The sequence below is a fragment of the Anser brachyrhynchus genome (assembly GCF_964034855.1).
Source record: "Anser brachyrhynchus genome assembly, chromosome: 6".
In the NCBI taxonomy this organism is placed as follows: domain Eukaryota; kingdom Metazoa; phylum Chordata; class Aves; order Anseriformes; family Anatidae; genus Anser; species Anser brachyrhynchus.
The window spans coordinates 22,389,758-22,408,117 of NC_137700.1; the positions used below are offsets into that span (position 1 = coordinate 22,389,758).

Below are 18,360 nucleotides of genomic sequence, written 5' to 3' on the forward strand. Positions count from 1 at the left end.
CAACTGTAGCACTCCAATTTCTTCTCTCTTCATCCTTTGGCCACCATGGCAGTTTTGTGATGCTTTGTCCAGGGTGAAATGCTTCCTTCTGTCACCTGGCTGGCATAATTACAGTTTGATTGCATGAGGCAATCACAAGGAGTGCCAATTTGCAAGAATTAACATGGAGAAGTAAATTTGGGTTTCAACTCTCAGAATCCAGAAAAATAATTTAGTGAGAGCTGAGTTCCAAATCTAGAATAACAGAGCAGCAAGGATTGGCACGCATGGGGATACAAAGCTTTCCCTCTGAAAGGTGAGTGCAAAGATGGGTGTCATATGGTGTTGGCTGTCCTTCCTGCGAGAGTACCAATAAATAACGGTGCGCATTATATAGCAGGTGCTGCTGCCATCCTTCGTGTAACAGAAGAGAGAGACCGATCCCCGCGCACACATTGTTCAGTACAAGCACTAAATACAAACATGAGGGAAAAGAAGAGTCTAGTGCTGTGCCCAGACTGTGGGAGCACGCGCTGCTGGTGCCCTTCTCACTCGGGCTGGGCACTGGAGGTGCAGGGGTGGCAGACGTAGGAGCACCGGGCCCTGTCTCTGGGCATCAGAACCCCCTGTGCGGGCGATATCCGACTGAGTCAAGCAGAGCAGCTGGGGAAATCCCTGCTGCAAAGGCTCTGGCATGCCCTTCACAGGCATGGCACTGTTTCTGATGAGGGATTTTAATGCGTGTTGCTTCTAGGCTTATTCGATGTGGGAATAAGGCAACCCCTGCAAGTGGCTGCTGGTCGTTCGCTGCAGCCAGCAGCCGGCTGGAACAGGATAAAACCATGAGGTAGTACGGAGTTCACAGGCTCTGCGTTCCCCTCCATCTGCTTCACCGAGTGAAATATAAGCTGTGTATAAAATGCAGTAAGATAAAACGGAGGTATATGTTTAATTGAACATTAATGATGCTAATGCTGGTTTGGAAATAAGCAGGGTATTTAATTTGCTTTGTGCTTAATGTAATAACTTTCTCATTTTCAAAGGTTTCAACCATTGCTGAACAAATCAGCATTTTGGCAGCTCAGAGAATTACCAGCAAATTAAACAAATGTTTTTGAGCAAATTGCAAAGCAAACTTTGCACAAGGCAAAGCCACCTCACCAAAACTGGCTTGAAATGGTGTCGATGGTGAGCACTAAGCAAAAGATGTTTAATTTGCATTACAGAGAACTAGCGCAGGTTAGCAAATGCCTACTCCTACCGGTGCTGAACATGTTGCAATTAGGCTCTTCCCTACAGCAGTAAACTGGTGCCAACCGTTGATATAACTGTTTATTAGCTCTGCAGGGCAAGGTCACTTGCACACATTGCCTGTAATCCTGCTTAAATTGCCTTCTTCCCTAAAGGGTGTAGCTGCAATGAAAAAGCTTGCCTGGGAATCTCATTTTTCTCCACGGGGCTGCAGTTTCTAACTGTAACTTGGTATTGCAGCCAGAAACATTAAGGATCTGGTTTAACAAGAGAGAGATTGGACTTTCATAGAATCTTATGATAGCTCTTGGAGTGACATTTTTCTTCACTGTAGTAAATAATACAGTCAAGGTTAGAAGTGTTCTTTCAAAATGAACATAAGCAAACTAGACATGATTACAAATAGATCATTATGTCCACGTTACATCTGTTCAGATGTTTAAATGTTGGATTGTGGCTTTGTTTCATGAGTTTGGTATGAAGTCATTTTTCCTTGGAGCTTTGAGTAACAGTACCTACACGTTTTTTAACTTACCTGTACAGATCAGGGTGCAAGGTGAAAAACTGATTATTCCTCTGAGGAAATGTTGTTTCCTTTTTCTTCCTCCTTTCTCTTTTCTCTATGTAGTAATATATTGGATGACATTTTGAATAGTTTTCTCAGATTTCCATTGCTTTTATGAATTCCTCATTAGTTTCCCATTAGTCGGACCATCAGATGGAATATTTTTGGTGAATTCATCATCCTAAGAAGTAGTCTGTGTATAAATCTTTTTAACCCCCAAATGTATATCCACTCAGCTCTTTCTAAATAAGACTGCATTTTGAAGCTAACTCTGATCAGCACAGCACCTGTGCAGTATTTAAATTATACTGGCACTGAAACAAGTTGGGAAAATCAACTCTGAAATGAGGTAATTTATCACTTGAAAATGTGCTCTTAATGAACTGGACATCATCATTTCCAGCAATCTTTCTGGATTATACTGTGTTCTGAAAGAGACAAAGAGATCTTGGTATAGATTACTGCACAGTTGAATCTTCTTTGCAGCAGGTCCTTAATTTTTGCATTACTCCTTACAGAAGGAAAGATGTCTTTATTGTTTAACGTGGTGGATCAGTAACCGTTTAATAAAACAGAGATTATTAGGTGGTGTTTTTTTTTATTGAAGATGTGTTGAACCTGTAATATTTATTGTGCTCCATTGGGCCAGTCCAGTTTGTGATGCAGACATGCTTAGGCGCACACTAGACTATCACAGTAAATTCGTTAGGTATTGAGGCTGCTTAGCACTGCATGGTCAGGCCTGTCAGATGGTTGTGCTCGGTGGCACAGGCAAGTAGAGAAAAAGTTGCACTGACCTGCAGTGTCAAGTACTGTGTTGTTCACCCAGGTGCTTCTGCCAGCACTGCTGTATGAACTTGTGTGAGTTTCCAGACACTGTGGCAGAGCCTCTCATTAAGTGTTTGCATGAAAGCTAGTACTAGTTAAAATATGTTAAGCACGTTGCACATGAAGTGGAAAAGGCAAGCTTTTGTTTGCAGCTTAGCTCTTAGTATGGTCGTTATGGTCACCTAGTCAGTATGGTCACCTGGCCGTTACCTCTTTATGACACTTGTGAGAATTTAATGTACCTGGATCTCTGTTACTGAAGTACACTCTTCTCTTTTCTTATATTCCCCCCAACTAGCTTTCTTTCTAAAGAAAGCCATGGCAGCCTTTTGCTTGCATGCAAAGTCGTATAGCCCTAATAGCAAAGTGCAGGTGTGCAGGTGATGGGCATCATTTGCTATAAAGGATAATATTTCAGCTCAAGTTAAGTCAAGAATCAGAAAAAAATGGCAAATGAAAAAACAATAAAGGGTAGGGCAAAAAAGCACGAAATCCCTTGATTTCCTTCAAGTTCATACTTCTAATACAAGGTATGCTATTATTTCTTATATATTCTTACAGTGTTTTCTGTGCACTTGTTCCACATGATCCGTTTGGACTGTAAATGTATAAACTTGATAGGCCACGATGATTGACTGCCAAATATTCTATGTATGCTTTTCTTTCCCTGTTTTAGGTAATACAGCCAAGGTATTCATTGAAGTGAAGGATGAAAATGACCACGCGCCTGTCTTTACCAAAAAAATGTATATTGGAGGTGTCTCTGAAGATGCTAAAATGTTTTCTTCTGTGCTTAAAGTTAAGGTAAGACTGCAGTTTTTACATTAGCACTCACTTCCAGAAGAAAAATACTTAACGTTTTGGTTTTCCAGAGGAGATTATGGAATGTGTTTCTTCTAAAACTGCTTGAACTCAGACACTGGCAGTAAACTCCCTTTGATTACTTCTTAAATACAGTCAGCACAGAAAGGGTATTTTTTTTAATAAAATCAGTATTTGACGATGAACATGAGTCAGATGGTTTCCATTTTCTGGTGTATGATTTACACGCATTAGCACTGTATTCCAGTGGTTATTGGTGCAGGACTGATTTTGAACTTGGAGTTATTTCTGTTGAATTTATGTGGTCGTCATCTGAAGATTTGTAGCTATCATTATATAAGTTAATGTTCAGATGATTCTTTTAGGTTTGAACACTAGTGTTAACCTTAATTTCTTCTGACTTCTTTGGCAGCAGCATGTTTATGCTTTAAAAAGTAAAATGTGTTTTTTGTTTCAGGTTAGGGAAGCAATTTCATATCTGTGCACTCTGACACAATTTGTGGGTAAAACAGATTATCTGTAGTTTAAAAAAATGAAATAAAATTCAAGGAAATGTAATATATGGAATGTAATTAGCATCAGGCAGAAAAATAGCTTAGAATAAAAGCTATTTGTTTTCTTTAAAATGCTTTGTGATGCAGTCTTTTGTGCTAGAGGCAGCCTGGGCTGCCAGGACTTTCAAAGTCAGCTTGTTTCTTCTACCTGTATTTTGTTACCTCAGCAGGCCTCCTGCATCTTTTTTCACTTTAAGTGTTAGTGGAATAGCTTTCAAGATGCTGATTCTAGCTGATGCATGAAAGGGCACAGATATATGACCTGCTAAGAGTTCTGTGTTGACCTCATGATGTATTTAGAGCACCAGGAATGGAACAGAGAATATCAGAGCTTATTAAAGTTGTCCACTGTTTTTTTTTTCCTCTTTCGTAGCAGTCCTCCCCAATTAAACTCAGAGGTTGCAGAAACGTGGAAAATGAATTGATTATTGGTGAGAAAATGCATTGATTATTGGTGAGAAGCTTCTACAGACAAAACTTGTTAACGTTGTGAAGTAGTCGAGTATTTTTTTAATTTTTTTTTTATACAGTGCTTTTCTTAGGCATGTTTTTGGCCCCAGAATATCCATATTAGTCTTTCCTAGAAATGCATCCAGCAGTCCAAGTAAATAGCTGGGAATTTTTACTGAAATGGTCTTAAGTTGCACCTTAGGTTGGGTATTACGAAAAATTTCTTCACTAAAAGGGTTGTGAAGTATTGGAACAGGCTGCCTAGGGAGGTGGCTGAGCCACCATCCCTGGAGGCCTCTCAAGAAACATGTAGCTGTGGTGCTTAGTGACGTGGTTTAATGGTGGACTTGGCAGTGCTAGGTTAAAAGTTGGACTAGGTGGTCTTAGAGGTCTTTTCCAACCTAAACGATTCCATGATTCTATGAAACGCACTAGGGAAGGGTTTGTCACAGTGCATAAATCCTCTGTATGCCCATTCTTCCTAGCTTCTTCTGCAGGCGGGCAGTCTTTGAGGCCACAGCAGGTAGGGTTGGACCCCCCAAGTGGGGCTGCTGAGGAATGGCAAGTTGCACACTACCCTGGGACGGCGCGAGGGCTGAGTGTGTTTGCTAGTCCCGACATCTGCGGACACGTGGAGGAGTCTTAGTGCCACTTGGCCTTGTGCCCTCTGCTGTGCCATGGATCCTGCGATTTGGTGGGTAGTGTGACACGTCACCTGCTGGAAAGGCTGGTGCCCAACCTGTAGGGCAGTTCAGGGGACTGGATCGGGTAGGGTCGGGTTACAGATCAGAGCTGGTGCAATGTCTGTCGGAGTATTATTAGCAGCACGTTGATTGTTTAAAAAAAAGGAGCAATACTGAACGTTTGAGAAGATGTAGGGAAGAATTATACTGCAAGGAGATTCAAGATATGCATTGGTAGCTAGAAAGGGTGGTTAGCCCAGAAGGCATGTTGAAAAGGCACGTTTCTCTACTACTACTTCATTGAGTGTGAAAACTCAGTTCAGGCTTCAATGAAGCCAAAAATGTCATCTAGCATGTACAATGCCTTTGTTTACTTTAAAGAGCTATTTCCATGTGAATAAGGAAATTACAAAGCAAGTAATAAGACAGCAGCATTGTACGTTGGAAATAACACATTCAGAAAAGGATTTGGAAAACTTGCTTTTATAAATTTCTTTTCCTCCATCTTCTGTATTGAACTGTCAAGGTACACCAGATTTCTACTCTATATGAAATAGCTAAAGGTCACCAGATGTCTGTGTGATTCAATGAAGGGGAAAATGCAGATGCCCAAATGAAAGAAATAATGGTAGTATTGCTGCTAGGGTGATCTCAGACCATAGTTGAACAGAGTTTGGGAGGTAGAGGTAATACTTTTGTTAGTATCTTTTTTTTCCCTCCAGACATTTTGTCAATTATTGCTTCTGGCTGCAAACCTTAAACTGAAGCTCTGGCATAATCAAACATAGGAATCAGAAAACTGTGTCAAATCCATGAACTTTAGAAGTGCTGAGAATGCAATACTGCACAAGGATATTGGAGTAGATAAAGAAAACTGAACAGCGAAGTTATTTAGATAAAGAAACATTTTGTAGATGAAAGTAAATGAAACATAAGAAACAAGTGTAAAAGTACGTTATGAGGTAATCATACAAAATGTTAACAGAATGTGAAATTCTACCTGTTTTTTGAAGATGCATTTCTTTTTTTTTTTGGCATAAATCCTTGTGCATGTCAGTCAAGGGGATGAGTGAATAAAATAGAGCAGGCGTACAGGCAAGGGATATTCAGGGGTGAAGAGGGGGAATCTGCTTTTACCCATCAGAAATATTTCACTCAGAAAAGGAGGTCAGAGGACAGAAAAGGACAGTCCAAGGAAAATAGGAAAGAAATTATAATTTTATGTCTCTAACCCTCTCCGGTTAAAATCTGTAACAGAATTCTCCCTGACGTCACTGACAGGTAAAATAGAACAAGGTACAAGACAGAAGATGTTAGTAGTGGATGGCATCGAGCACAAACGTGTGTTTTATTAAACTGAAATGAGAAGCAGTTAAGAAGTGCCTGCTGGAGAAAACCTGGCTGGAATGTATTGTTCTAGCACCAAGCATCTGCAATGCTCAGTGCTAGTTAGCTTACTTTCTGTCCTTTAAAAAAAAAAAAAAGTAATTGTTCTGTTATTTAGATACAATACCCATTCCAGTTAGAGTGTTAAGAAGTATTAATCAAATGAATGTCACTTCTTGAAGATCTCAGGTGAATAGAATTAAATGAGTAGTTTTCCAACCTGAAATTTTCACAAACATTAGGAAAGTATGCAGAGAGCTTGTACTGGACAAATTACTCACAGTGCCATTCTAAAGGGGGAACTAAGCTCTTGGTGGGAGTTTTAAATCCATTTGCTTTCACTTTCTGGATTCACTAATAGTTGCTAATTTTTAATGAAATCTGAGTTGTTGTGAAAAGAAACTGATAAATAATCTGCATGTTCTTATTCTTCCTGTCAGTGTTGACTTTGGTGATCTTTAGACATGGTTTTGATGGGTGGAAAACCTGTTCAGTATAGATGGTTGAAATCACTCTTATTGGGGTACAGTGGACCAACATTTCCTAATTGTGAAGAGAATCATCTTATTTATCTCAGCAATGCCATGTAGTCATGTTCTGAAGTGTGCGATTCTTCCCGCACACTGAGACCCAAACTTGCCATGTTTTCCCCTGTACTTCAAGGAAATACCAGCAATAAATAGGTACTAAATGTGTAGGGGTAACATTAACTTTTATATTAGTTTCTTCTGCCCATTTCATTATCCTGAGGGAAGAAGAGTGTTAACTTTCAATTCAAGTGTAAGATTGTAGTTACCAAAAAGGAAGGGACCCTAAATTGAGCCAGTGTTTTCCTTGTTTTAAACAAAAGTAGATATTCTAGAGGTATAACAGGGACTGTATTGATTAACTGCTGGCTTCTCTTGTTTCTCTCTTGATTTTTATCTGTAAGAGACAGATTTTGCTTGAAAACCTGGAAGTTGAAGGCTTTTATGAGTAGTGGATGATAACGGATAGCAGGTCAGCTGTTTGAAAGTGTCTGCTCCTCCTTTTCTTTGTGATTGGCTTCTCTGTGTGTGCTTATATATTTAATACCAACTCTTGCTCATTGCTGTCTAAGGGCTCTGTTTTTATATCTCTTGTGCCATGCTCCGAGTAGCCTAAGGGAGTTCCTGCATCTGTGGATGAGGCTGATGTAGTTCATGACATTATTTAGTACCAGGGCATTTATTGTGCTGCCAATATGTAGAGGCAGTTGTCAGGGTTTGGCTCACTAAATGAGGTGGGATGCTTGAAAAATTGTACACAGGAGGGGATAAAACAAAGCCTGTAAAAGAGGAGGGTGTATTAAAAGAGAAACAATGACAAGACAATTCAGTGGAGAGGGGCTTGGAAGGAAAAATAGCACTTGATCAGAGGCTGAGATGTGGATCCATCTTTTGATTTCATATCATAACAATGCAGCTCATGTTAACCAAGGTATATTGCTCATGTCTCTTTCCTTAATTGTGCAATTTTTATGTACTGTAAAGATCTTGGAGAGAGAGGTTTAAGCGATAAATGATAAAAAGTTTATATTTAAGCTTCCTTAAAAATAGTGTGGAAAACCACATCCTCTGAAGCGGGGTGAGCATTGATACAGCTAATTACAGTTATGCTAAGGAACCGTGCTGAACTAGAATTCATTATTTCTAGCAGTTAGTAAGGAAGACCTCCAAAATGTTGTTTCTTCCATTTCTGCTGTAGAATAATGTTAAATATTTATACCTGAAAACTAGTAGCAGAAGGATTATGTTTTAAGTACATAGTTGGCTTTCCTTCTTGTAGAAAATACTGTGAATAATTAATATTACTTTGAGAGGGCAGATTTTCCTTAATTTCAAGGCTGTTCAAACATATTTGGAAAAAGCAATTGACAGGTCAAATGTAAAATGATTTGACTGACTGAAGCTGGAACTTTTGATTTTTTATTGAAATAATTTTTATCTCTTTAGACAAATGTATGGCTACATGTAGATAAGTTTTAGTAAGACATATTTTGGAAATAATCCAAGAAAAAAATCCAAGGAAATAATCTAGATAGATAATCTAAATAAATCTCTATAGTCAGGTGGGATGATAGCATTTGATCTGCCTTTGAGAAATGTGAACAAATCCTTCATCATTTCTGTTGTAGTACCTTAAGAATGTGAGAAAAAAAAAGTACTGCAGGACTTTTGTTCAGGATATCAGAGGGTGATGCTGAGTCTTAGGTGCAGAATTACGTTTTCTTTTCAGTGGTATTCTCATCACTTTACCTTCACTAGAATAACAGGCTGCTGGCAATGTTAAATAGTGAGTAATCTCCAAGGACAACCAAGTATAAAATAGGCCGTGTTGGATTTTTTTACGCCATAGTTTTCACTCTGGCAAGGTTTTAGTTTCAGCAGATAAAGATACACTCAATGAGAACAGTTCTAAATGTCCATGAAGAAACAGTCACTTTCATGACCAACTGGAACATGTTTCTCTTGAATTGTCTGGGAAAGATCCAGTTAGTTTTAAAATAGCTTCTGAACTCTGAAAGCTGTCCTCATTAAAAGTATACCGTTTTTTTTTTTAGTCTGGGTCTTTGCTTATTTGTGCAAATACAAATCTTGTTCTGCAAGAAGTAGTGATTTTCCTGAGTGGAAAATAGATGCGAGGTTGACATCTATGGTTCATAAAATGCATTGTCAGCTGAACCTCCACTGATGACAGTCCACCATTTCCTTTGACACACTTGAATGGAAAGGAGGTAGGGTGTTTCACAGTAGCCCAGGCACGTTGTTCCAGGAACTCATCTACAGTGAAGGCATTGGACACTTTGCCAATTGCAGATTTCATCTTGAGAGGAGTAGATGATCAATTATACTGCAGGAGGCACCTAAATGAACGGGCAACTTAAATACTATCTCAGCTGGTGCTGGAACCTAGCCCCAAAATGCTCAGAATTAGGAAGTTATAAAATCTAGAGCTATTAAGAATTAAATGCCTCAATTCTTACAGAGCATAAAGCAGGTGAAAGTCAGAGATTTCTGGAGAATTAAAAATGCAAACAACACATGTGACCCAGTGGGCTAAAAAAGTCTATCAGAATGAGTCGAATTGATCCAGATGTGAAGTTAGGACCTCTGATGTGCATATGGACTATAGAGGCACTCAAGATTTCCTAGCTGGAGAGTGAATCACGTGTGAGAGCTGGCATTCAAGGTTACAGGAATGACTCTGGAGGTAGTCCCCCCAAGGAGCATGGGCAGCAACTGACCTTTGTAAGGAGGAAAACAAGAAACAAGTTATAACCTGGGTGCCTATATCTCCTAAAGCCTTTTACATCCGAAGATCAGGGTTTGGAATTTCATGTCAAGCCCAGCACCAGGTGGTGGTTTGGTTTCTGTTACCATTTATCATGGCAGAAAGCCAAGATTTATCTTGAATCTTTCCCTTTCTCCTGAAAGCCTCAGGTCAAACCTGTTTGTGGCTTTAGTAGGGGGCTCGAGTGAACACCTCACCATTCTTTCTTATGTTCAGGTATCTTCAGCCTTGGTTTCCTGAAGTATGCAACGATGCACTGGGCATCAGAGGGCTAGAGGGAAGATCGTGCTAACAGGGTTGCACTGACAGAGAGCTCAGCATGCCAAAACTGGGACAGCTTTCCAAGTGGGGAGGTCTTATGGACACCATGGAGCTGCGTTAACACGGTGCTTTAAGCCAGCGGCTCTTACCTGTCAAGAAGCTGGAGCAGGCCTGTGCAAGCAGGTTGGCTTCATCTGGTCACTGCTGGTGGAAGTGCCTTGGGAGACGATTGGTGGAGGGCTGGGTTAATAGCAGGCATCTGAACGGCTGGTGTTTAGGTATTGATATGGCTCCTGCAGTTAGATGTGATTTACGGGGTATGCCTGCTTTTTATTTGCCATTGCTGTAATTAAATTAGTTAAGCGTAGTAATCACAGTGGCAGGCACTTGCCAGCAGTTAGCATTTTGTGGCAGTTTAAGCTAATACAATTTTCCCTCTTTTTTGAATAGGAGATTAAAAAAAAAAAAAAAGATGAGTTGAGAGGAGTTAGCTAGGATGTAATAAATTTTTGGTGGCTAGCACTGTAGTTATTAAGGAGGTTCAGAAATTATTTTACAATTTGCATAGAAATTCACCATGTCTTTACTCCAGAGGTTGTTACATCAAACAAGATATAAGTAACACTTTAAGTTTCTAAAAAGATATCTAGTTTTGTAATAGTTTAAAAAGAAAAATAGTTGGAAATGCTGGAACCACGTTGGCGTCAATACAAAGATGTGCTTACATCACAAGCTAGGATTCATGGCTGTGTTTATTCCCAAATTCTCAGGTGATCCCTACCCCACTGAGATCTGCAGCAGCCTCTTCCAGCCGTTGTCCAGGCCGAGGAAGGTGCAAAGGTGCCCTCAGCATTCTTCCCACCTGTGCACCTGTTTTTTTCCAGGGGAAAACAGGGCTGGGTGCAGGGCAATTTCTGCTCAGGCTTTGCCCTGGGGAATCAGTGTCATGTTGCCACTCCACTGGGCTCATCTCCAGCTAGGCAGATCTCCAGTTCTGTCTAATTTTGGCATTTAATAAGTTATTCCACATTACCTCTGTGTCTTTGTACAATGATATTTGCAAATATGAATGGCTTGTTTTTGAGGAGTGCAATTTATATAAAATTAAGACGACAAGCTTTATTGTCCTGCACAAAAGCTACAGCTTTCACATTAAAAAAACACAATTAGTTCCTCTTTGAGTCCTTAATGATTTGCTGTAGTCATTAATTTTTAATACAGCTATTCAAGTAAATCATTTTTAGATACATTTGTCACAACTATACCACTGCTGAACATTTGTATGTTTAACTCCAGTTGCTTAAATCATTCTGTATTCAGGGGCTTACACAAAATTTCCTCCCCTCCCATCAAAGCACAGTTTTTCCCCTCTTGAAAAATATTTTGTGGGACACCCCAGTCTGGGCACTGATTATGCCCTACAGAACCTAGTGAGTGACACCGGGAGTAAGAAATAAACTGCTGTGGGCCAGACACACACAGCAAAATGCAGGGAGAGACGAAAACTAGTACTGAGTACATAATGTTACACACAAATTGAATTTAGAGACAAATAGGCCAATAAAGTATTGGATAAACACTTCTCTCATCATGGAAACGGTTACATATGTGACTGAGGCAGATACTATAGATTGCTTCTCCCAGCTCTATAAGGTGCAGCAATTTTGCTGGCAGCTGTAATTGCTCTCTTAAATATATTCATTTGAATGTAAAATCCTTTTAGAATAGGATAATGAGTTGTCTTGCAGTAGATTTTCAGGACGATTCCTATAAATAGGTAAAAAAGGAAGCTTGATCTCAGAAGAAAGCTACAAAGCATCAAAAAGTCACTTCCAGGTAGAATAAATTTGGGTAATGATCTGCCATATGAATTATTCTACAGGAAGATGGTTGCTTTTAAGGTCAATGTCCTCTGAAAGCTGATGAGTGCTAATGTTTATAAGAAAAAAATAAAAGGAATATATTTGTTCAAATGGTACTTCTTAACTGAGGCTTTTATCCTTGCATCTTAAAGACCATGTTTTCATTGCTAATAGCTCAGCAGGAAATGTGGAACTGTGTTAAATACCATTTCTCTTGTAATGATAGCTGAGCCTGATTATCACATCTCAAATGTACAAGCAGCTTCACACAGCCATCTTTTTTAGCCTGCTCATTTCACCCAAGGCCTGTCAAAGATGCGCAACATGTGGGTGAGATCTTTGGAGTCCAGGGTGATGTTTTGATGCAAGATCAAAGCGCTTGAGCAAAAGAGACTTTAATCCTCTACCATGACCCCCTCTGAAGAGCTTCTGGAGAATTGTTTGACCTGGACCCTGGCATCAGTAAATAATCCTAAAAACAAGATTCCCCCATTAATGGCCTAAGTCTAGTTTTCTCAAAAATATGCTGACTGGCGGGCTTCGTTCTTGTATTTTAAGCCTGAGAAGTTCCCGGCAGAGTTGTCCTGGGGTTGCAGTGTACCAGCTGTATGCAGTCCTGGTTACGTTGGCAGTGCAGTCCTGAACGCCCCCAGAGCACAGCTGAACTGGAGTAAAGGCAAAGAAATGGGGAAGGAGGGGAATCTGAGGGAAACGCCTCCCGTGGGAAGCTCCCGTTACTTCTGTTCTTCTGTATGAGCATGATTTACCAGAACAGAAAGGATTGGAGTGATTTTGACTGCTTGAGTATCCTAATTTGGGAACCTTAATAACACATTAAACCATTTTCTTCAAGATAACTAGCTGCTCTCTGCAGAAATCGTGGTAGCTGGGAGCCCTAGTGGTAGGACAGCTGCTTTATGCCTTGGTTGCTGGTTATTTGGGTTTCCCGTCCACTCTGTGGCCATTGAAACCAGGCCTGCAGTGGTGGGACAGCGGGAACAGCAATCTGGATCAATGCTTTAGTTACAGCTGTGGTGGTGCTCAGCACAAGGCTTCAGGTGCTGGACAGACCTGGTGGGGATTGGTGTTGCAATAACCTTTTCCATTCTCTCATCTTTTCTGCAGGTCTTTTTTTTTCCCCAGAATTTTAAACGTATATGAGAGCCTATTTCCATGATTAAAGGTCATGTCATGCTTTTTGTTATGAATGTGTTAATTAAAAATAGGTGTAATACTCATAACTGCTAACCTATGAATGCTGTGGTTTGAGATTTGCTATGCATTTCATCATATTAGAATTAGCTATTTTGTTTTGCCACTGGTATTTTCATCTAACTGATTTTCTTCTCAGAAGGAGGACCAGACTTGCTTTAGCCACATACACAACATTTCCATTCTGCTCTATGAAAACAAAAACAAAGCCTACACAATCTTTAGGGAAATTACTAGCAGGAATTCGCTTCACTCTAATGGTGTGTTATTAGCCCTTTCTTTTTAAATATTTTCTTCTTCAGTATTAATCTCTCTACACGAATGTTGTTGCAGTGCATGCAAATGAACACATATCAGTGGTCATAATTCTAATAAAGAAAATGAGCTCTTTTCTGATTTACTCCTGAGTTTATGGGATATTTTTGTACTGAAGAAGTTTGTGGAGAAGGCTTCCCAAAATAAATGTCAGTCAGTCAAAGTGTCTGGAAGTGGGTGACTCGAATTTTCTAGAAATGGCTCTAATATGAAGCCAGCTGAGAGGTTTGATGATGATGATGGTAGGAGCTGGTGAAGTCTGAAACACGGTTATGTCCTTAAGGAAGCTTGATTCTTACAATGCGGTTGGTCAGATTTTCACTTTAAACCTTTACCCCTTCCTGGTAGGCTTTGTGATGGAACTTCTTTGTTCCTGTTAGTGTCTTAGTGTGTGGAGCAGCGAAATAACACAAAGCCATTTTATGCTATGTTTTTTTCTCTAATCGCACACAGGACAACAGGAATTTATTTAGCCATAATCCTTGAAAGCAATCTATTTTAACCATCGCCTAGTGATCTAAAGCAATTGATAAAATAAATGTGTAAAACTCCTGGGTATGGTTTTGTTGCGTATGGAGAGAACGCTGGGACTCCTTTTTTTCCCAGACACATTTATCCATATTAAATCTCCAGTTATCTTCTATTAATGTTCGTAACCTCTAGATTTTTTTTTGGCATTTCCTTTTTACTTGGGATGACAAATAGATCTTCATAGTGGTAGGTTCTGTGAGAGTGAGTTTCAGCCCTGGGCATCCTGAGACAGCTTTCTGCTGTGAAACACAAAGTTTTCCTTTTCCTAATTTTGCTTTTGCACGTGCTCCAGAGAAAAGCTTCTATGGAAAAAAATGAACTGCTTTGCCAGTCGCCATCTTTGTTAGTTAAAATATGATTTATGAATCTGAATAATCTGTAGGGAGAGAACATACTTGGTAGAAGCAAGAATAGACTTCGAAGCATATTTGCGGTGAAAACAGCACACCCTCAAACATGCACATCTGCTGTAACATCTGGCCTCTGACAGAAAGCTGTTTGCCCTGCTAAGAATAATATTACACTAATTTCAAGCATACAGGTAATTTCCTTCAAAGGACATATCTCTAGACAATACGGTGGCTCACTAAACTTTTTACCATAAAAAACAGTACTGCTGTTTTCCTTTGGCAGTGTTTGTTAGATTTGAAAAAGAAGCAGCATTTGCTCTTACTGCAGTGATTTTGTGTAGTGGCCAAAGCAAATTCTTTCCATGAATTAGATTGTCTCCTATTTTTTTATTAATGATATTGGACTATGAAGTATTTTGGACTAATTTTGGACTAATTTGGACAAAGCTGCTTTTGTTCGGGTGCTTTGTGTAGTAGTGCCTCCCTGTTTCCAAATGAGAGGTGTGTTGGTCTTAAAGTAAGTGAGATTCACTAAACCTATGGAATACTGGAAAACAAAAACACCCTTATATATATATATATATTTAATTAAATATTAGAGGATTCCAATTGCTATGCTATTTTCGAACTTTTTAAGATGTGTTAGTCCTACACATGCTTTCCAGAGCAAGGTACTCCTGTGGGGCAGGAAGGAGGGAGTAAACCTGGAGCACGCACGGTGCTGGATCATCTCCGTCCCATGGAGGATCAATCTGCATCGCTGCTGTGTCCCAGCACGGAGAGGGGGACCTGCTGTACTGAGCCCTGACTGCTCTTGGCACAGCAGGAAAATGCTACGAAAACTATGTGGACACCTTGAGTATCCTGACATCAGTGAATGAAAAAATGAACTGTCATTCACTTTTTATTCTTACAACCTGAATTTCTCAGAGGTTTCTGTGGAGCTGGGGTTTATTCGGAGTGGGCTGGGCAGTGATCAGCGATAGGTTTAGCAGACTCCTTTCCTCTTCGCTGTAGTACCTTTAGTTAGTATGCCTAGCAAATAATGCCTTTAAAGCATAAAGTAATTCATCTTTGGCTCAGCACAGCCCTCGTGAAAGGTGATTAGTTTGCATTTCTCAAGTCTGCACATTCCTGCAGGCGGTATCACAGCTTGAGGCACAACTGCATGGCTGCACACCCACAGCGTTATGGTCGGGCACTTACTCTCTCACCCGGAGAGCCTTGTGAAAGCAGTGCCATGTGCCAATAGCACTCCTGATGCTTTCACCAAAATTGCCAGTGGGCTGAAAAGTCTGGTGGTGGCTTGTTCGGGATGAGCATTAAAAACTCTGTCAGCTGTAACTCTTGAAGCTATTGAATAGCCATCAGACAATTACAGTTTTTATAACTATCAGCATGAGCTAAATTCAAACTGGCTGTTTAAAGTTAAATGCAATTGTTAATTTTAAATGTTTTCCAGTCTCCCTACCAGGGCCACCCTTAATCATGAGCCTGAGGATGCTAACAGGGCATGTAAAATGAATGGGCCTGGGCTGTTGGTTTTTTTTGTTGTTTTGTTTTGTTTTTTTCCTAGCTTAGTGCCACTAAGCAGATGGCAAATTCAACTGTTTCCAATCAGTTGCTGGCACGTAACATAGCTTTTAGAACAAGGCCATTTTTGCTTGTAGGAATTTACAGATTGCTGAATATTTCCAGTTCTGAAGCCACATCTGCCGTTGTGCTGGTTTAGAGGCATTTTTGCTTTGTGATTTACAGAATGTTAAACCAGTGTGTTTGTTGTAGCTCTTGCTGTTTTCCTCTCTTCTTTTTTAGTTTCCCGTATTTCTTCACTGCTGTGCTCTTTCGCACTGTTACCTGTCTCTAGCACTTCTGCATGTGTGTTCCTCAGCTTGATTTTGCTGCAGAGTGCCTCAGAAACCTGAATCTTGGCATCTGCTCGCATCCCCTCCTTGAACTCACCCTCCTTTACAGCTCTCTTTCCACTGCACTTCTCAACTGTGGCACATTTGGGAAGCCCCTAAGGACAGCTGCTGTGAGGTGCTCACATGCAGTGCACATCTTCTATCAATTAATTAACTAGCAACAGACATACGAACTAGCACAAACTATAACTGGTTACAGGGGCACTACTAAAGCGGTCTCTGTCACTTGGGCTTGTGCATTTTCATTTTTTGTCTTCCAGATATGCAGCTTGAATAGGCTCTAGTGATTACATCCAAGTCCTGCTTTTTTCCATACTTGAGCGAACAGGTTTCTTCTCTCCCTAAAGGTGGAAAACAACCCAAACAAAGTACATTTCTGCTTCCTCTGCATTTTAAGGCAGTATACTAAATTTGATGTGTAAAAAGCACTTTTTGTCGGAAGCAAAGCAGCTGTACCCATCATCCAGTTGACGTTGCATTGCTCGGCCAAATGAGACATCGCTCATTTGAGAGCGAACCCTGCACTGACAGTGTTCGTCTCTTTGCTGTCCTGCAAAGCCGGGAGTTTTAATGTTTCGAGTGACCTGCTGTGGGTTGTGCTGGCAGTCTCTGTAGGAAATGAAGACACCAAGAACACTTGGCTTATTGGTCTTTTTGCTCCAAGAGATAAGACTGCCAATAAAATTACAAAACATAGCCATTAACAACCTTGCGGTAAACACCCTCAGTGGTAGGGCCTAGAGCAGTATATTTCAGCTGATACCTGGCTAGTGCGATGTGCTTTTTCGGAGGGGCTAAGGAGCAGGCACAGCCCCTCAGCTGCTTCTTTACCTCCATGGGAGAGGAAGGGTAAGGGCTGGAGGCAGCACGAGGAGGTGCCAGCAAAACTCCATTCATGCGGGCGTGCTTGTACTCAATTCCAGGAGGCTTGAATTTGGCCTGGTAACTCCTAAGATCATACATATTTATCAGTACTCAATCATAGCAGAATTTGGGAGACATCTGTATTTCCTGCACATAACAAAAGAAAGATATACTGCTATGATATTAAGATTAAGTATTGCTCTTTCTCTTCTTTGACAGTCATAACATAACTCTTGAGACACCATATATCTCTTCCTAATGAAGTGTCAAAAATATTTACCTTCAGGACAAATTACAAGAATAGCAAACATCCTCACTCTGTATTAAAGAAGTTGGTACATGAATGTCAGCAGCTCACAAGCTCTCTCTGGTGGTCCTGCGCAACTAACTGAACATTGCACCGAGTCATCGTTAGGTTTAATCTAAGCAGAAATAGCAGTAACAAAAGGAAGAAATGGAAATAAAAAGTTAGAATGTTTCAAAGTGGAATCTGGTGATTTTTCCAGGTTCCTCAGGCTGTTTGCACCTGCTTTGCTCATCTGCGCGTAGATGGTTTCTGAGATGAAAATAGCCTGAATTTTAGTGATGCTGAGGCCGTATATTTCTCTGGAGTGCCACTGAGTTCTCATAACTTCTGAAAATTAACTTGCAGCCTGTCTACCAGCTTTGGAGATATGAACTGCAGGATGTGAGATGCTGCATGCTTAAAATTTAAAAATGCCTATTTCACTGAAGTTTCATTCAGTAAAATCAGCGGCAAGACTTACCATACCATTCCTTCTAAACAATTACATCAGTGTCACAACATTTGTTCAGAAAGAGTGACTTATTTAGTGTCTGCGCCTGTAATACTGATACCTTAATTTAGATCCAAATTTTGTTTGTCCTTAGTAGCACACATACAAGCGGGAAATATTGAAGGTGAAATTGACTTCTGTTGTCACCGAAACAAACCACCATTAAAAGTCGTATCTTTCTGTTGAGGTAGAGTTTACTAATATGAAAGAGGTGATAGGCTCATTGCTCAACTGAACCAATGTAATAAATCCATTTTAACAAAGAAATTGGCTTTTTATTGAAAGAGTGTAATGCCCACCTTGCAGGGCACCTCCAGGGAGCCACTGGCAGCCAGCAGGGCAGTTGCTGTGAATCCTGTCTCACTACGGCAAAGATCCCCAAGGAGCCAGATCAGATGGTGCTCATGTGTGCC

General features: G+C 40.3%; 1 protein-coding gene across 27 annotated transcripts in view; it reads left to right on the forward strand.

Annotated features, from left to right (window-relative positions):
- PCDH15 (protocadherin related 15) overlaps positions 1-18,360 on the forward strand; it is a 539,977-nt gene that overhangs the window by 470,733 nt on the left and 50,884 nt on the right. For all 27 annotated transcript variants that reach the window (XM_080598442.1, XM_080598431.1, XM_080598457.1 and 24 more), the window contains one exon: positions 3,300-3,427. In XM_080598442.1, the coding sequence (XP_080454568.1) occupies positions 3,300-3,427 (128 nt within the window). The remainder of the gene's footprint in view (positions 1-3,299; positions 3,428-18,360) is intronic.